Source organism: Aspergillus chevalieri, chromosome 5 (genome assembly GCF_016861735.1).
Source record: "Aspergillus chevalieri M1 DNA, chromosome 5, nearly complete sequence".
Lineage (NCBI taxonomy): Eukaryota > Fungi > Ascomycota > Eurotiomycetes > Eurotiales > Aspergillaceae > Aspergillus > Aspergillus chevalieri.
Window position 1 is genome coordinate 3,472,705 of NC_057366.1, and position 18,245 is coordinate 3,490,949.

Below are 18,245 nucleotides of genomic sequence, written 5' to 3' on the forward strand. Positions count from 1 at the left end.
GATGAATTGGTTGGCTTGCTTTGATTTCTTTGGTTCGTTTACGAGATGATACCTTGATACCTCGAATTTGCATTATACCGTCGTTTGTTATACCTTTTACCTCCTAGCCTCAGTGTCCTGGCTTATCTTATTGCAATATATTCTCTTTCCAGTGCTACGTAGTTAACATAAAATTGTTCAATAGCCGAGTAACCTGCCGATTGGACGGAATCTGTACCAAACACCGGGCTCAGAACCCTAACTAGCTTATCAACCATCGTTGGGAAGCAAATCCCGTGCGTGCATTTATCCCCACACCTCCCTCATATGTAGATGCACCATCATCTATCAACTAACGCTAGCAATCTCATTCACATCGCAATGTCCTTCAAGCCAACCATAGTCCTTGTCCCGGGTGCCTGGGCCACCCCAGCATTCTACACCCAACTCTCATCCAATCTCTCAGAAAAGGGTCTTATAACCGAAACCGTTGCACATTCCTCATCCGGCACGGAACCTCCCACGAAGACCCTTGACGACGACATCTCAAACCTCCGAAGCACCCTGCAACGACTCGTTAACTCTGGAGAATGTCATCGTGGTCGCGCACTCGTACGGCGGGCTTGTTGCCTCTGGGGTGGTTCAGGGTCTCGAGGGACCAGTCCGTCGAAAGGAAGGAAAGCAGGGTGGTGTGGTGATGATCGTGTACATGACCGCGTTCGTGGTTAATGAAGGACAAAGCCTGATTGATGTTTGCGGGGGAGAAATTTTGCCGTGGATCAAATTCGATGTACGTCTTCCTCTTTTTTATTCCCCTTGTCTATACGGATTGCTAACTGGGATTGAGCAGGGAGACTACACCACCCTAGCCTTCGAGAACCCATTCCACGACCTTCCCCAGGCACAACAAACTCACTGGACGTCTGCGCTAACGCATACCCCTCTCCTTGTTTTCTCTGGTACCGCGACACACGACCCATGGTATGTTATACCAACTGCATATATTATGGGTGAAGAGGATGCGATGTTGCCGTTGGCGGTGCAGGAGTATATGGTTGGGGTGCTGGGAACGTCGCGTGTATATCGGTTAAAATCGTCACATTTTCCGTTTTTGAGTATGCCGGAGAGGGTTGCAGGAATTGTTGGGGGGTTGGTTGAGGAGGTTTGATGAGGTGATCAGGGACTAAGTGCAGGAAGCAACTCGGGTCTCGTATGTACAACTTGCTCCAGTTTACATTCATCAATAACTAGCGTGACAATTCCATTAGATCTGTTCGTTTTCTCTGGCTACCTGACAAGCCATAAATCATTCGATACAAGTGGATGAAGTCAATCCGCTTAATGGAACTCTCCAGGACCCTTCCCAAAATGTCCTCCCGAGGGGACCTTCAGCCAAGGGACGGAGTTGGCATCGTCTGTGTTCGAGCCCACGGTATTTCCCCACCAGTTCAATTCGATCTGATTGTAGCTCAGAGCGAAGAAGATGACAATGGTGGCGAGGGCGGTGCCGGTGTCCATTGCTGCTTGCAGGAGGTCTGCCATAGTCCTTTGTTAGCTTTGTTTTAGGGTCCAGAGTTGGAGGCACTAACAATTATACCGCTTCCACCACTGAAACGCCTTCTTCCGAATCAGGTAGTTAAACAAGAAACCGAAAATAAACCAAAGCGAGTACTGCGTTGTATTCGCGGGCGGAATATTCCCCGCCGCATTGAAGAAAATCGGCACATTAACCCATTTAATCCAGCTGTTCGGATGGCGTCGGTACACAAAGTACACCACAACAGTTACCACGGGGCCAATGATGAAAAAATACATCAGAGCATTATAGACCTGGCCGGACTGGAACATCCGCTGGGGTCCGATGGTGCCCCAGATCATGGAGGCGTTGTAGACGACTTTGGACCCGTTGCAGGTGAAACGTTGCTTGTTGGATGGGGAGCACAGGTCGGAGATGTGGCCCATCATCCAGCGGAGGACTGTTTCGTTAGCACATCTGGAAAGATATATTGAAAGAAATGGACAAATACGCACCACCAGTCTGCGTCAACGTCGCGAGAACACTCGAATAAACCTGCCCAACGAACAATACCCTTGGCGGAATCTTCATATACTGCCCCAGTTTCAAATCCTGCGCAAAGTCCATTCCATGCTTCACTGAGTTATACCCATAAAACTTCACCATCATGTTGGCAATCGGCTTCCCGGGCCACGCATAACCAGCAATCAACTCAGTGATGATATTCAAGAAGATACGCTGGTTCGTGGTCCCCTCCAGAATCCCCTCGGGGACAATAAGCAGCACACCCATCCCACAGCACACGACGATAAACCCCCAAACTGGTAGTCCAGAGTCCCAGTATCGCACGGTGAAAATACCAAGGCCCACGATAACCACGGTCAGCGCGCCGTACCACCAATCCGGGACCTCGGGGTACGCGTGCATCAAGCGCCGGTGGATATCTTCGCCGCCGTGTCGCGAGTTCTTGAACTTGGCCCAGATCTCACGCCCGTTGTAGAGGTACGTGTGCACGACCATGGCGGTGACGGCGGCGAAGGAGAGCCCGTAAGTCAGGGAGTAGGACATGGAGATATACATTGGCGAGTAGGCCTCGTACTTGCTCTGGACGAAGTTGAGGTTCTCGTCAACGACGCGGGTGATGTTGTATGTTGAGCCTGTGTTGTCGAAGGTGCTTGACGAGAGCAGCGGGAGGTATCCGCTGTTCCAGACGTTGGTGTAATATAGGATGGGCGAAAGGAAGAGGTAGAATAAGACTACCACGGCATACGCATTGCAGGTGATGTAGAACGGCGTCGTCAGAGGGGATCCAGGTGATCCGGCATAGGTAATTTGCGTCCAGTCGAAACTGATCGGCAGCAATCCCAGACCTGAGTTCATTCCGAAGATCGTGTTCACTTTCTGGCTATGGGGCCAGATCCAGGTAATAAACGCAAACGTGCTCAGACTCGTCCAGATATAATCCGGGAACCAGAAAATGACAAACGCGAGGAGCGTGAAGTAGGCGAAGAAGCGATATCTCGTTATGGTCCAGCCGTTCGCGGGGGAGTTATCTTGCTTCGGTTCGTGCAGAGCCCGAAACAGGACTGTAGATGAGAGAGACGAAGGCCAGATGAGGGCTCCGGGGTAAACCAGCCATCGACGGGCTAGTCCAGCAAAGCCAAAGCCTAGCATTTGGGTGGTCAGAAGATAAAGGAAGGAGAAACCTGGTCCGTAGTCGCGATCCCAGTAGACGGGGCTGGTGATAGCGACTAATGAGCCCATGGCGTAGGCTGTGCTGGCGCTGATGTTGACGCACTACACTGATTAGCATGTTGAAAGCAATAATAATATAGGCGATCAGCTTACAATCACGATCAGAGCATGCTCCTTGACGGTAAACTTCCCTGGGTTGAGATCAAAGGAGAACTTTCCCAATGGAACTCTCCATCGAGGAAGTTTTTCCCATGCTCGACCAATGGGAAATACCAGTAGCTGAGCGACGACATATCCGATGGTGAGAGAAGGCTATTTTTGTTAGCATGCGTTCGCATATGGTAAGAAAGCGTACATACATATCGCAGACCGAAGAACTGGTTGACCGCAGCAAACAGCATCACAAATATGGTAGTAAGAGTCCATGATCGGAAGGCTGCCTCGTTAGTACCAATTAACATAGATTTGTGATAAAGACTCACTGCTACAAGCCATGTTAGGATCATCGGTGTTGGAGACACATGCTGCCACCTCGGGGACTATACACGTCAATCAGCGATGATCGCACACCATAAGGCCAAAGATGGACATACAAGGCGACTGATCGCCCTCGACATTCCACTTAAATGCTTCATTTGGCGTCAATTCAGCCTGATTAGACGCAGGTGCTGGCTTGACCGGGTTCTCGCCCTCCCATGCTTCAACATCCACCGGTTGGGTTTGTGTCTCAATGGGATCTTTCCTACTATCCTTTGCGGAAGTAGCCATTTTGACGTGACACGAGAGACTGAATTGAGGAGACAAAGAAAAAATTTCCGGCGTTGGGAGGATTGTATTTATGGTTATCAGCATCCCTGTTCAGCTGATGGCGTGCATGTTGCGATAGACCCACGATAAATGGCGACAACCAGTGGAACGCAACTAAATTGATAGCCTGGTTATTCTGCTGTCAATGCGACCGAAGTCATATTTCTTGATATGCCATGAAAGCTTATGGTGTTTATCTTGGGCGTTGTGCTTGTTTATGCTCGATATCATACTAGGGATGATAATAATGTAGGGGTACGTATGTTGGAACCCCGCGACTATATCTTATCATTCCAGGTCATTTTAGGGCATATTCTCCGCGTGAGTGTAGGATCAAAGACATCAATGTCTATCCAATTAGATCTATGCTGGGGTATCATAATTCTATACCGGTTTCTGTTCTGTCTCCGAACCGACGCCATTCTCAAGGCTCCGCCCATGGTTTGACTTGGGGCCGAACTCATCATCATGTTTATGAGACATCCAAAGAATTATAGTACTGTTATTATGATTAGCCACATTAACACTGAAAAACAGGATGGCGGGGTAGACGTACCTAGCGATAGTCGCGACAACACCAGGCCACGCAAGAACAACGGCAGCAACAGCTTTCGGATTAGTGTAATACCCTAGTCTTGTTAACCATCTTCCGTGAGATCGACGAATCGCGAACAGTACACATACTCAAAGCAGGTTTCTTCATAGACTCCTCCCAGTACTGTCTTGCAGACGCAGCGTCCGTTCCCGTGATTTTCGCACTACGCGTGGCCGTGATAATCTACCCATATCAGCATCACTATACACTTCAAACCACCATAAGGTGTCATACCGTCAACGCGAAAGCCGAAGCCAGCATCATAATCGACTCCGCCACTGCACAAAGCTTCCACGCCCACCGGATATCTCGATCCTCATGCCTCTCAGGCCAGAAGAGGTCAAAGAAGAACGCACCCCCAAATACCCATGCGACCGAAACCCCCGCCCAGATGTTATACGATGCCGCACCGATAAAATCGTTGTTGTACACTTTGACGCCGGGGTGTTGGCCTTGGATCTGGCTTTGTTGGTCGAGGTAGTCTATAGATAGAGCGGGTTGGTTAGTACTGTTATTCGGGCTATGAGGGGTAACGGAGAGAGGATTTACCGGATAGTGCCGCTGTCCCGACGGCCTCTGAGCATACGCAAAGGATCATGGCGATCTGGTAGACGATCATCTTTGTGCGGCGCAGGTGGTAGACGCGGGTGAACATGTTGGAGCTTCGGAACTTGCTCCAATGGATCTCATGGAGATCCAGGCCCCAGATGACTGTCATTGTAATAACGAGGTAAGATTGAATAGAGGCAGACTGGTAGGAGTGTATGGTCGGTATTCAATCCCGAATGTCATGGGTGAGATTGTAGGGAAGGGTTAAGCTCAAACCTAATGAAAGCAACCCAGGGAACAATTGTTCTAATTAGGTACAGAACTTGGCTTCTTGACTTATTTATCAACATTCTAGCTTAACAAAACGGAGTAGAGATGCTGATGGCGTTGCCAGGAGTAAACCTGATTCAGAGATGGACATCATCAATGACATCATTCTTCGTATGCGGACGATGTACCTGAGCATACCGGATGGCTGCGATTTCTACGGAGCATGATGTCTCGCTGCCTTGATACAGGTAAGTGGACAACCTAACATATGTTTAATCATATGGTTCCCATAATGTACATCATTTTAAATTTACATACTCTGTACATATGCCAAGAATAGATCAACTCCATCGCTCCCAACCCTTATTCTTGCCATTTCCCGAATCGTCACTCGACATGTTCCGCTCAGCGTCTAGCATCCGCTCAAAATCAGCACGTGCCTGTTCTTTTTCCCGCTGTCTTTCCGTGTCCTGACCGCTGCCGCTATTTCTCTGGCCTTGTGTATTCCACTCCCTAGACTGCCCGCGGTAGTATTCTTGGCCTTGGGAGTTGGATACCCCGTTGGTATTCTGTTGACGAATCCGCTCCCATGCACCACGCTGGAATACGGGTGGAGAAGGTTGAGAGGCTGTAGTATTGTTGCGGGGATATTGGTATTCGGGTGCCGTGGGACTAGCATCGTCAAAGAAGTCGGATACAGAGTCTTGCTCTTTCCTTCCACCGAACCAGCTACTGCTGGTCGACACCGCCGTGGTCGGACGATCGTAGGAACGGGAAGAAGTCGTAGGCTCAGTGTTGTTACCGTACATTGCGCTATAATCCTGCTGTTCGTGGCTCTCTGTAGTCCCACCGCTCGCTTGGTCGGGCACCATCTCACTCGGTTGCTGCGGTTCTCGTGGTTGCGACGTCATCTGTTGCTGGTTCTGCCGATACCTGTCCTGCGCAGCGTCTATTTTCCGCTTTCGCACCTCCTCTGGTTTCTGCTGCTTCACCTCCCTCACGAAATTCGTCAACCTCGGATCCGACATTGTCGCAATGGTATCATTATAAACCGCATAAATACTCGACATAGTCGCCCCCGTCAGCGTCCAAAAGAACAACTTAAACACCGAAGCCGCCGCCACCGACCGAAACGCCGCAGGATCCGCCTTCGCAAACCTCGTAACACCTTGCGCCAATTGTTTTGCACTAGGCAATTTTCCCTCCTCTGCACCAGGCACCATCGCCTTGTAATAGTCCGTCTTCCGCGCCTGGCTATACATCCTGGCCATCGCAAGCCCACTAGCAAGCGGCGCTCCAATCCGTCCATGGTATAAACTGCGACTACTGTGCGTGACAAAGGCGTCCATTTCGTCCTGAGTGGGCGGGCGTTGAACTAGCACGCGGGCATTCTCCACGCGGGCTGCGAGCGTGTTGACCAGGTTGCGTTGCCAGTTCCATTTGCCGGCGAAACCGAAGTAGAGGGTGAAGAGGTCGGGTGAGACGATTGCTTCGGGTTTGATTTGGTATTGGGTTATGGAGGAGTTGGCGTTGGTTGGGGCGACATTCTGGTCATCCTGCTGAGAGGACGTATAGTACGCCTGTGGAGAGGCGTCGTCGAGGACCATGTTGGGTCGTGTACAGAGTAAAGTGTGAACTGGTATGCCGATTTCGTGGTGAGGGACAAGCTTGTGACGTTGTGCTTAGTCATTAAAATATTTGCCAGCTTTGTACAAATGTACGGAGCATTTTATTCCTACAGGAACTGACCGAACCTGCTCCGAAGATAGGCTTTCAAAGATAGGCTTTGAATTCTGTCATACATATCATGCTGTCAGTCTGGCTAATACAGCTTTGATTTACCAGTCATCAGGGAAGGTCCGATAACCCGATGATAACTCTCCGACATACTCTAGTGAGCGATCAGCTCGTTAGCCAGGTAAAACTTGGTTGACCAATTGTGCAATTGTGGGATCCATCTTTGCAGTTGAGTTGATACAGCGAAGATTATCCGGGACGAGAAGGAAGGGAGGCAGGATTGCACTTCAGGTGATGACCTCTTTGCTTAGGTTGCATCGCCGGCGCCTATGCAATCGTCTATCCTTTGATAGTCGGGTTGAGAGAATGATAAAGAAAGTGCTCCTTCTCATTCCCAAAAGGCGATTTCAAGCGGCGACGGAGATGGAGCAGCCCCAAGGAATCATAATATGAACAGTATCTACGACATAAATTCCCGTGACATTGAGCAGGGTCATGGTGCTAAGTCAATTATGCTGCATACCGACTCCGTTGATACTGAGGGTAGCAGTCAAACGGCGCGGGACATTACTGGTGAATTTGAAGTGCTAGAGGAGAGGATGTACAGATCCATTGCATTTAGGATATGGATGAGGTTTGTCCCACTGGTGGTTTATGGTGGGCTAGTTTTCATCAGTTTAGCTTACACTTCAGCTTTGGATAGGGAAGTGAATCTCAGATTTGTACAAGAAATTGAAAGCATAAATACGCAATTGCTCTCTGCTCCATTCCTTTACAACTAAATACAGGAAATAATCAAGCAGTATGTAAACAACAGCCACCAATAACTCCATCTGAATGCTCCTTTAGTTAGCTGCTAATATCATCACATCGCCACTCACTGGAATTGTATGGCGTTCTCCTGCAATGCTCAAAGACACCTCCGTCTCCAGCCTATGACTATGCCTAATATTATACGTGACCAGATCAGGTTGGATATATGGGTATGGTACAGAAGCAAGACGTCTATTTCCTGCTTTCAACCCATTCGAACGGAGAGTTAGCTGAAACATATTGCCAATATTGACTACACCATTATCGTGAGCTTTGTCGATAGAATATTCAATGGGAGCTTCAAGGTCCCGAAAAGCCCTTTCCAGATTCAGATTGTGGTTAACGGAATAGGTATCCCTCTTGGTGAGCCTGCTGAAGTCGCGCGGTGCGAGGAGAGTAGTCGTGGACTTGATAGATATCTTGACCCAGTTCAGCCGGACCTTCAGCCCGGCATTTTGGAAGCTGGTACTGCTGGTTGGTAGTACGATGTTCAAGGTAAACGGGATGGGCGACGGGTTGTCCAACTGGACGACGCGAGGCAAGCCGATCTCAACGCTATAGTGAGCCCTGTGTACCTTTGACGAGCCCAGGAGTCTCTGCGACTTTTGCCTGAACGTTAGATCTGCGCGTTCCATTCCCGGTAGCAGCCGCTGGCTTTGAAATGTCTTGTCGATCTTTCGTTGCTGGAGCTCGCAATCGGGAAGGACAATCGGAGGCTGGGGCCGCATTATGATGGGGACCGTAGCCCTATTTAGCTTGTACCCGCCCCCTCGGTGATATTGTAGTCGAGCTTCGAGATAGTACTCTACGTAGCCTTCGGAAGAGTGGTTCCAGTCGTTGTTACTTGTGATAAACGTCCCAGGCAACGTGTGCTGTGCGAGGCCAAATTTGTCCTGCGGCAAGAAACCCTCTTCCATATAGTAGCCTCCCAACGCTGAATCGGCCGGTTTCACCGGAATTGGCAGTGAGAAGGACCAAGAAGTCTCATCTTTGCCACTGTAGTTGTCTTTGGGGGCGTGCAAGGGTCCTTCGAAGAGTACTTGCGTCGTCGTCGTGCTGAAAAGGTACCAGTGCCCACGGTAGTAGCCACGGCTGCTGCTGCCATTTGGGGTGATTTTGGTCCTCACGTGCCCTACCAGCGACAGCTTCACGGTGGCTGTCGGGGCGACGATGTGTGAGCGACGCAGGACCGTGCCGATGACCGTGTCCCCGGGGGCAAATGTCCAGCCAGGGGGTGATGCCAGGTCAATCTGGAGCTCTGCGTTGCCGGTTTCTTTGGTTCGTGGCATGGTGTTTCTGATATGAGAGCCTCAGTCATTCGTATAGACCGTCTGAAGGTCTTTATAATGAATGAGACTTGGCGCACATGACAGCCCTGTAGCGCCCGGTTAGGCGGCATTATTCATGATTGGTTAGTTGTAGATACGAGATCTACGGGGATATATTGCAAGTGGCTATGTGCGATACATATGAGGCAGCAGATTTATTGCTATCTGTTGGTTAAGTTACTCGCTCACGACACTTCTACGCTCTTCTTCTCCGCATGATCATCTCACCACTTCTCCACATATGGCCGGAGATCCAACTCGAATCCAAATGTTGTCCGCGGCTGTGTATGCAGGTGCCAGTAAGAATCGGCAATCTAACAACATCAGCATTAGTCTGTGGCACATGAACCAGGTTTCCACTTACAGCCACAGGGTCGATCTTGGCATCTTCATGCTCAAAGGTCCAGCTCTTCGTCCGTGGGATGTCAATAACCCCATCGAGGATGACATGCGCCACATGCACGCCTTGTGGACCAAACTCCCGCGCCAGGGACTGCGCCAACGCCCTCAGTGCAAACTTGCCCGAGGCGAAGGCCGAGAATGTCGCGGAGCCTTTGAGACTGGCGGTCGCTCCGGTAAATACCAGCGTTGGCGGATGTTTCAATGACGCTTCCTTAGCCCTGAGGAGAAGTGGAAGAGTACTCTGAGCGAAGAGAAAGCCTCCTTTCCTGTTGCCCGGTCAGATGATACTAAGAATAGGACTGTACACCGTGGGTAGAGAAACTGACCCTTGACTCTCATACCCCGTCGTAAACTCCTTCTCCGTCAACTCCAAGAACGGCTTCCGCACAAACCCTCCACCGGGGTTGAACACAGCTGCAGCCAGCGGAGAATCCGCATACTGCTGCGAGATCTGGTCAAAGGCGGACCGAACGCTCTGCGAATCGGACAGATCTGCACTGAATCCCACAGCTTGACCACCGTTAGAGTTGATCTCGTCAACCACCGGCTCAAAATTGGCGGGGTTGCGAGCTAGCAGGACAACCGAGTATGCTTGGGCGAATTTGCGGGCAATAGAGGCGCCCTATAGCTGGTTAGTGGTTTGATATCGGGTGAGTACTTTAGGAATGGGACATACCGTGCCCGGACCAACACCAGCAATGATTGCGAATGCTTTGGAAGCCATTTTTAACAGTAACGAGGAGAATGAGGTCTGAATTGCCGGACAATAGTTCTTAAAGGGCAATAAGTACTCCGCACATGCTTAGAAATTCGATGATGTGATGATGTCACCCCTGCGATTGCTCATTTTGGCGTCGAAATGCCAATTTGCAATCTAGAGCAGATGCTCCTTCGAGTAATGTGAAACAGAGCAATCATGTATGGGAATTGCTCGGAATAACTACTGTATGGTGGTATTGCTGCTTTGGACCGAGCCATCGATACCGCTGGCCTCAGGCACCAAGGCTGTTATCATTAAAATAGTTATCGCAATTTTTCTTTTATCGCATTGAGTTTTGATCATCCCTCTGTTTACATCCATTTAAAAACGCTATACTACATGTTGGTACCATAATATACTATCCTAATATCGACCGCCATGTCTGAAACCCCTGGAGGAGATCCTCTTCTCAGTGAACTTTGCACAATTTGGTGATTATCGTCCATGTCCTATCTATTATTGCATCGTCACTGACCAGAAAATCTTATAATCAGCCACATCAATGCCCCCAAATACCGCTGTCCCCGATGTTCGACCAGAACCTGCTCCCTCCCCTGCTCCCGCCGCCATAAGACCTGGTCCCAATGCTCCGGTGTCCGCGATCCAGCCGCCTACCTCCGCCGCAATGAGCTCGCGACTCCCTCTGCATTCGATCGCGATTTTAATTTCATCACGGGGATTGAGCGGAGCATGGAACGCGCGGATAGAGATGCGGAGAATCGTGGGATTTCTATCGACCGCCAAGCGGAAGAGGGAGAGGAGATGAGAGATGGGGGCCGGAAGAGGAAGAGGCCGAATGAGGGATTGGTTAAGGGAGAAGCTGGATTTTTGCGCGGCGCGCAGAGTAGCGAGGTTAATGTCATCAGGGCTCCCAAGGGGATGACGAGAAATAAGCAGAATACCTCGAGGTGGCATCCGAAGTATGTTTCCCTGGATTTTGGGTTGGGTGCGATGTGCTGACTAGTCGAAGACACAAATGCTTGATCTGGACGATGGAATGGATTGCCCCTGATGGAGAAAAGAAGATTCGGACATGTTTAGAGTCGTGCCGTGTCGCAGAAGCTTATGATAGATTCTACCCTCTTCCGAAAGAGGAGCGCAACAAGGACCAAGCACAGGACCAGGGTCAGCCACCGGAGCAGGTGCAGGGACAAAAGCAGGAGGACAATCAGCAACCGCAATCCGAATTGGAACCGCAATCAACAATAGAGATGAATTCCCAATCCGCCGAACAGGAGCTGCCAGTTCAACCAAAGCAAGACGAAACGCAGCCAGAACCTTCGGATCCCTCTCCGTCAGACTTGCAAGAAAACGAAATCACCCCTCATCGGGACGTCTACTTCTACCTCCATCGTCCACGAACCGCTACCAGGCAACCCGTACTGATCCCTCTACCTCCGGCCGCAACCTTTACCTCTGCCCTGCGCAAGCGGACAGTCCTCGAATTTCCCACCATCTACGTGCTACCAGATTCACCAGACATCCTACGCGCGACAAGCAAAGAAAATGCGTCACACCTCCTAGAAGAAGAGTACGTCCAACCTGAGAAGCCGGGAGAGGACGGAGAATTGGGTGGTCTGGACGGAGAGGGCGCACAAGGAATCGATCATTCGGCACCCTCGGTTGATCTGGGACAGGTGGATGAAAAGAAAGTCCTTGAGGTTCTGAAACAGGATCTATTCGAACCTGACTCGGCTGTAGGACCTTAAAGTTACCGCGCCTTTTGAATCTTATAGAAATGACTTCAAGGTGCGCGGATTTAGTCTATGATGGCCCTAATCTCTCCTAAAACTTGGTCGAAAACAACTAGAACCAGGCGGGTGTTGCATCCTACTCTGTCTCTTCATCTAACATTGTTCAAATTACGGTATCCTCGGGTGCTATATCCGAACGTCGACCGTTCTTGCCTATTAAGGCCTATTAGGCCTGCGCCTTCCAAAACGGGCATACAGCTGCACCTTCCTATTTCATCCATTCGCAGCAGCCCGTACCTTTCTCTTTTTAATTCGTATTCGTCACCATTTTTCTAATTCCTAACCTCACTTTTCCCTTTCCCTCGAGCGACGCAGCTCAGTTCCGGCCATGAAGATACTCGTCTTACTGCTGAAATTCCTCACCTACGCGGTTCCCATCCTATCGCAGGCCGTCGCCGAAGATGACTCTTCCCCAACCCTACCTGCCACAACCGAGAACCACAAGCACCCCCACTGCGACTGCTACCTGGTCTCCGGCCAGGATCAGGGATACTTCCAGCATTACCAACTCTGGGACTTCCGACATGCTCCCATCCCCCGCGATATCACACCGATCAAACCAGAAGCACCTACAAACAGCGTCATCCCCGATGAAGGCATTGACGGCGGTGTAAGAGATGAGACGGTGATGGCGACTGACAGCGTATTCGGAGCCAACGTGGTGCCACTGTCGAAATCCCACTTCGCAGCGGACTGGAAGACGCAGAACTGGAATCGTCGACCTACCTCCCAGAAGCCCGTACCGATTCTTAACTCGGTTAACAACATCTTCTTTGCCCAAGACCCGCTTCCCAAGGAGAACGGTACCAATTCGACCACTGAGTTTGGAAATACCTACCTCGTGCTCCGCACCACGCGTCTGGACAAGTACAACTCAGCCGCTGAGCTCGAAAACCGTCTTACAAATGTATTCCGCTGCTCGTTCCGTGTCCGTCTTCGCATGCTACCTTACGGTCGTCTTACCAACGACAAATCAGGATGGAATCATACGGATCACAATACCACCAATCCCATGACCCCGGGCGGACCGCCAAAGGGTGCCTGCGCCGGTATCTTCACCATCAACCCCTCAGGCGGAGAGTCGGATATCGAGATCTTAACCAAGGACCCATCCAATATCATTCACTACGCCAACCAACCAGATTACGACTGGGAAACGGATGAGACTATCCCCGGTGCCAGTACCATCGCCGCTGTCCAGACGCCATGGACTGAGTGGGCCACGCATCGGCTGGATTGGTTCTCTAACCTCTCTGTCTGGTACGTTAATGATCACATGCACAGCTCCAAGACGTATAAGGTCCCCGATATGCCGAGTACGCTCGTTATCAATCTCTGGAGTGATGGTGGGGATTGGACCGGTGATATGAACGTTGGAGAGAGCGTGTTCATGGGCATCGAATGGATCCAGTTGGCCTATAACATATCGGGTCGATCCAGAGACGTGTTAGACGGCGATACAGGGAAAGCAAACATTTCGAGCGAGGAGAGGAAGAAAAAGAAACAGGAAGAAGACGAAGACGATGATGATGGTGACGATGGCGATGATGATGGCGATGACAGTGGCGATGATTATCACAGCCATGAAGAGAAATGTCGCAGACCATGCTGGGTGGACGACATACGGTAGATCCGAGCGCCGGTCTCTTGTCTACTGTCTGGGACAATATCTTCGTGGTCATGGCTAGTTTAGTAAAACTTAGCTTTGTGCCTATTCTATGACTTATGAAACATCTATATTCCTGTTTGATAAGGTTATATTGAAGTCTGCCACGATTGGACCACATATCCGGACAAAACTGTAACCAACAAAGCAGTCGCATCTATCTAAATACAAACAGAATACAGACTCCGAGATACATGCAAATATAGACTAAGATGTAAATGCCGAAAAATTGCAATGCTCATGTCGAAAGCTCTTCCCTTTCCGCTCCGACTGACGGGGTATCAAGTATCGAGTATATCAAATATCAAATGTCAAAACAGCATATGCACCATCCAGCAGAAACAACAGAAATAACAAACAACACATATCAACGCCTCTCCTGTAAATGCTATCCCAATGCTCCTCCAATGTGTATAAATGTATGTGAATCCACGCTTCCATCCAAAATCATATCACCGTCAAATGCTCAACCTCGCGTTCTTGATCGTTCCAATTGTCCCACTCCTTCTCTCCTTCCTTGCTTTCTTTCTTTCTCTTTTCTCTTTATGAGCTCACATCAACACCTCACCCGTCTCTCCCTCGGGCTTGAAGTCTCCATCAAGGCCACCAGCCATCAGCTCGGCCACAATCTTCCGCCGCAGAAGCGGAATGTCTCTCGCCCCGTAAGATTGTGGCTCAATTCCGACGGCGACGGCCTTCGCGGTTGACAGTAGAAATACACCGCAGTCGCTCCCGTTGTCTTGCTGAGGAGAAACCGTGGGAACCACCGACCACTCTTCTTCGACAAACCGGGCGGAAAGCTCTCCACGTAGCCAGTCCTTGACTATAGCCACATGACGAGGTGAAGCGGAACCCAGCGAGTCGAAGTATTCAATAGATCTCTCGGTCGGCTTGACAACCATCAAAGTCCAATGAGCACTGTTGTGCACAGGGATGTAAACTGTGTCGACTTCAAGCAGGGCTTCTCCTCCGATCTTGGCCCGCTTGGCCCACCGGCTAACGGACGAGTAGCCTTTATCTCTCAGATTCGAGAAGAAAAAGGTGTTAAACGCATGAAACTTGGGCTTGTCGTGGCGTCCCGCGTTGCCATTGGCCCGTCGGAGGTAGTCGATGAGGACAGCGAGGTATGCGTTGATGACCTCGTCATTGAGCCACTTCATAGGCGTGTAGCAGGTGGCGAGGTCTCTCTTGGTCAAAGGATCGCCGGACAAAGTTGTGGCAATCTGCCGATTGTCCGGGAACGCCTTGGTTTCCGCCAGTCGAGCCTCCCATTTCGGTGGAAGCGGTCGAACCGCGGGCCCCTCAGGACGAATACGGGCGGGGACTTGCTTGGCTTTTTCTTCCTCTTGAATTTTGCGCCATTCAGCCGCATAGATGGATTCGCTACGGCCCTGGGGAAGTTTGGCACCGGGAGCAAAAAGCCGAACAGCAGATACAGGCCTTCCAAATGGAAACTCGGATTGAAGCCACGAGCTCAACCCAGGATCAGGGGCCTCAGGTTCTTCCTCGACGTATTTCGGAGGTTCGTTTTCCTTTTCCTCTTCAATCAATGTTTTCATAAGCCCGGGATGCAAATGATGGCCCACGAGTGCCGGATCGTCATCAGGAGGCGCAGACTGAAGTACGAATCGCACTTTCTTTGGCGCAGCTCGTTTCTGGCGAGCGGCTTCAGTCGTGGCGAGTTCCAACCTCCTGAGAAGTGGTGTTAGTGAGCGTTCTTTTTGGTTATTGACGGCTTCCAGATGGGCTAACCTTTTACGATCCTGCACCGGAGCGACACGTCCTTTCGGCTTTGTGGAAAGATCATCCAGGGTCCATTTACCAGATTGGACAGCATGTACCAATGAGCGGTCCAGTCGGGTACGAGGAATGTTCCGTTTCCCGGGGCGCATATGCATTCGTCGTTTCATATTCGGACTTAATGCCTGAAACGTGGACCTTTTGCTGATTCCGGATTTAACAGTTCGGCGCTTGCGGTCTATCACGGGAGCGCCATGTTTGCGACAAGGCCCGTCGCTACTAATTGATTTCTTCGCGTCAGAAATAACAGGCTTTAGAGGAGCTTCATCTTCTGGCAATGCATCCGTTGTAGTCAGGAATTGGGGGGCATCAAGAGACAACTCGGGGAATGGATAGTCTTGCACGGTCGGATAGCCTCTGTCTATGCGCCACTGGTTGCTTTTAAGACGCCTGCGTTGCTCTTCTGAAAGCATACGCAAATTTGCTCTAGTCGGGGAGCTCGAGGTAACAGTATGGCTAGCCCGACGAGAGGTAGGACGAGGCTCTTCAAAAAGAGCAACGGCACGTCGTTTGAAAGTGTCAGCAAGAGCAATGGCAGTGGCGAAGATGCTTTGCGTGGCTCCCCAAAGTTGGTCACTCCAGGAAAACGAAGCATAGGAGATGTCGTCTTTTGGCTGTGAATCTTGGCCTGCCTCTGAAGTTTGCGCTTGAATAACCGCGGCATCCTGGGAGGCTGCAGGATCATAGGACTTCGGCGAAAGGGTTGAATTGGCTGGTTCTTGTGTTTTGTGAAATTCCGGTGAAGTAACTAGAGTACTGGGAATCAGCGAACCATGGTCTCCTGAGAGATTTGGGTCTTGAATAAAAAGATGGGGTCCGTCTCTGATAGGCTCAGGAAAGTCAAGGGAATCTTCTGGCCAACTACCCGGCATACGATGATGACAAGGTTTGGGGGGTTCGTTAATGGGGTCCTGGTAGGGTGGGTTATCTGGGGCAATACCCTGATTCCGAAGAGCATCCTGGAGCTCTAACATGTCATTCCAAGCTTCAGTGTGCTTGGAATCATCTGTCCTTCCCATGGATGGGGTCTTGTTGATCGATATGTTAGGTTTGGAAGGTGAGATCAGATTAGAAGAACTAATGGGTGCGAGTGTCGGCTGTTTAGAAGGGTTGGAGTGTCCGTTATCTTGGGCAGAGGCCATTTGTTGAGAATTATGAGCGGGCGAAGTAGTAGCGGAGTCCGAGTCACGTTGGCTTAGTTTGCGGTACTTAGGGCTAACGTAAGTCGCGGGACGATTGGTATCGATGTGGTTCAATTGTCCTTTGGCAAGAGGTGTGCGCTGCAGGGAAAATCCGCTAGTGGTCCCGTGAGGATCTTCGCAACCAGCTCCGTCATCAGGACCAACAGAGGTAATAGTCTTTTCGGAAGTACGCTTCGCAGTAGTCTCGTCACTAGTGGAGCCGGTCGCGGAGTTCGTAGGTGCAGGTATAGGAGCAGTAGTTTTGAACAATTGCCGATTGACAGGAGGGTCGAGAGTCGGACGATAGTGAACATGATTGAGATCCAGGGGAGGGTAGCCATTAACAGTAAAGTGATTGTCGTTCGACTGAAGATCAGGCTGAGGGTTAGACGAGGGCAATGTTCGGAAGTTGCGATTCATGCCAACCAAGGCGGGCTTGTAAGGAGTACCGAGCTTCGCCTGCACGGCCAACGGAAGACGCTTTAAATGACCCTGCTTGACAGATGCGCGATTCTTTGGAGAAAAACGATGGGGTTGGAAGGTAGTTCTGCGGTTCTGTAACCCCGATGAAGGTTTGTTGTTGTTGCCATCAGGCTTGACGTAACCAGCGGTGGAGCTCAGAACAGGGTGGTCATTTGTGAAGGAGGGCTGAGGGAGACTGTTAAATGTTTTGTTTGAGGTTTTCTCGACACGCTGTGAGCCATTTTGAGCACATTGCTGCTCGAAAGCGGGCTGGCGCTGGTGGTTCGTGGCGGGCATTGGACTGATGTCCATGGGATCGCCGGGTGAAGAGACCATAGCAGAATCGAGACGCGGGGCATCGGGGGATAGTAAAGCGATATCGTTCATAGCCTCGTCCTCCATTTCCGGCTGCTGGGTCGCAACGACGCCAGCCATGGTGCCAATATTGACGGAATATTGTCCGAACAAAGAGCTTGCGGCGGTTGTAAAGAGGCGGTCGGTCGGTAAAGGATGGAAATTCTCGAGGTCGTTACAAACGTGACAAAGGGGCTAACAAGAACGTGAATAAGAACAAAGAGAGGAGCGAGGTTGATAGGGCTGAGGGGGACGTAGGAGTGAATGGGTTGGAGGCGAAATCAAAACAGCCGAATCGGGAAGGAGCAGTCACGCGTAATTGGCATGGTCTGCGACTTGTGCAGTTCGTGGCCGGGAGCCGCAGTAATTGCGCCGGTAAACTTCGAGCGATAATAGGTCAATTGGGCGTGGATGGTGGCAGGCCTCCCGAGGGGCAGAGATGATGGAGCTGGAGGACTAATATGCGACGGGGAAAATTGAAGCCAAAGAGAGCTGGAGATAGCCGCGCGGGATCTACCGCGTCTATTGTCGCGCGGCTATTTGCTGTCAGCGCATGGTACCTTACTTGTACAGAGCA

At 50.6% G+C, this 18,245-nt stretch overlaps 11 protein-coding genes across 11 annotated transcripts; 4 read left to right on the top strand and 7 right to left on the bottom strand.

Moving 5' to 3' along the window:
- Positions 1 to 360: 360 nt before the first annotated feature.
- ACHE_51217S (alpha/beta fold hydrolase) lies at positions 361 to 1,147 on the top strand (the record flags this gene model as incomplete). Its single annotated transcript, XM_043281020.1, has 3 exons — positions 361 to 591; positions 626 to 769; positions 830 to 1,147. 3 exons carry the CDS (start codon positions 361 to 363, stop codon positions 1,145 to 1,147), a joined length of 693 nt encoding a protein of 230 aa, XP_043138541.1.
- Positions 1,148 to 1,317: 170 nt separating this feature from the next.
- On the bottom strand, positions 1,318 to 3,259 carry optD (small oligopeptide transporter, OPT family; the record flags this gene model as incomplete). Its single annotated transcript, XM_043281021.1, has 3 exons — positions 1,318 to 1,514; positions 1,569 to 1,955; positions 2,011 to 3,259. The coding sequence occupies 3 exons, from the start codon at positions 3,257 to 3,259 to the stop codon at positions 1,318 to 1,320; spliced, it is 1,833 nt and encodes a 610-aa protein (XP_043138542.1).
- Positions 3,260 to 3,742: 483 nt separating this feature from the next.
- Positions 3,743 to 3,958, bottom strand: ACHE_51219A (uncharacterized protein; the record flags this gene model as incomplete). Its single annotated transcript, XM_043281022.1, has 1 exon — positions 3,743 to 3,958. The coding sequence occupies one exon, from the start codon at positions 3,956 to 3,958 to the stop codon at positions 3,743 to 3,745; it is 216 nt and encodes a 71-aa protein (XP_043138543.1).
- A 423-nt stretch (positions 3,959 to 4,381) lies between these two features.
- ACHE_51220A (uncharacterized protein) lies at positions 4,382 to 5,310 on the bottom strand (the record flags this gene model as incomplete). Its single annotated transcript, XM_043281023.1, has 5 exons — positions 4,382 to 4,496; positions 4,554 to 4,626; positions 4,682 to 4,775; positions 4,827 to 5,074; positions 5,142 to 5,310. The coding sequence occupies 5 exons, from the start codon at positions 5,308 to 5,310 to the stop codon at positions 4,382 to 4,384; spliced, it is 699 nt and encodes a 232-aa protein (XP_043138544.1).
- A 442-nt stretch (positions 5,311 to 5,752) lies between these two features.
- ACHE_51221A (putative endo-1,3(4)-beta-glucanase) lies at positions 5,753 to 7,018 on the bottom strand (the record flags this gene model as incomplete). Its single annotated transcript, XM_043281024.1, has 1 exon — positions 5,753 to 7,018. One exon carries the CDS (start codon positions 7,016 to 7,018, stop codon positions 5,753 to 5,755), a length of 1,266 nt encoding a protein of 421 aa, XP_043138545.1.
- Positions 7,019 to 7,597: 579 nt separating this feature from the next.
- On the top strand, positions 7,598 to 7,930 carry ACHE_51222S (uncharacterized protein; the record flags this gene model as incomplete). Its single annotated transcript, XM_043281025.1, has 2 exons — positions 7,598 to 7,782; positions 7,852 to 7,930. 2 exons carry the CDS (start codon positions 7,598 to 7,600, stop codon positions 7,928 to 7,930), a joined length of 264 nt encoding a protein of 87 aa, XP_043138546.1.
- A 63-nt stretch (positions 7,931 to 7,993) lies between these two features.
- Positions 7,994 to 9,250, bottom strand: ACHE_51223A (uncharacterized protein; the record flags this gene model as incomplete). The annotated part of the gene is made up of 1 exon (XM_043281026.1): positions 7,994 to 9,250. The coding sequence occupies one exon, from the start codon at positions 9,248 to 9,250 to the stop codon at positions 7,994 to 7,996; it is 1,257 nt and encodes a 418-aa protein (XP_043138547.1).
- Positions 9,251 to 9,513: 263 nt separating this feature from the next.
- On the bottom strand, positions 9,514 to 10,415 carry ACHE_51224A (oxidoreductase, short chain dehydrogenase/reductase family; the record flags this gene model as incomplete). The annotated part of the gene is made up of 4 exons (XM_043281027.1): positions 9,514 to 9,603; positions 9,654 to 9,957; positions 10,018 to 10,313; positions 10,368 to 10,415. 4 exons carry the CDS (start codon positions 10,413 to 10,415, stop codon positions 9,514 to 9,516), a joined length of 738 nt encoding a protein of 245 aa, XP_043138548.1.
- Positions 10,416 to 10,829: 414 nt separating this feature from the next.
- On the top strand, positions 10,830 to 12,160 carry ACHE_51225S (uncharacterized protein; the record flags this gene model as incomplete). The annotated part of the gene is made up of 3 exons (XM_043281028.1): positions 10,830 to 10,882; positions 10,946 to 11,371; positions 11,422 to 12,160. The coding sequence occupies 3 exons, from the start codon at positions 10,830 to 10,832 to the stop codon at positions 12,158 to 12,160; spliced, it is 1,218 nt and encodes a 405-aa protein (XP_043138549.1).
- A 373-nt stretch (positions 12,161 to 12,533) lies between these two features.
- On the top strand, positions 12,534 to 13,835 carry ACHE_51226S (glycoside hydrolase family 16 protein; the record flags this gene model as incomplete). The annotated part of the gene is made up of 1 exon (XM_043281029.1): positions 12,534 to 13,835. One exon carries the CDS (start codon positions 12,534 to 12,536, stop codon positions 13,833 to 13,835), a length of 1,302 nt encoding a protein of 433 aa, XP_043138550.1.
- Positions 13,836 to 14,422: 587 nt separating this feature from the next.
- On the bottom strand, positions 14,423 to 17,749 carry ACHE_51227A (SUMO protease ULP1; the record flags this gene model as incomplete). Its single annotated transcript, XM_043281031.1, has 2 exons — positions 14,423 to 15,563; positions 15,624 to 17,749. The coding sequence occupies 2 exons, from the start codon at positions 17,747 to 17,749 to the stop codon at positions 14,423 to 14,425; spliced, it is 3,267 nt and encodes a 1,088-aa protein (XP_043138551.1).
- Positions 17,750 to 18,245: the final 496 nt, after the last annotated feature.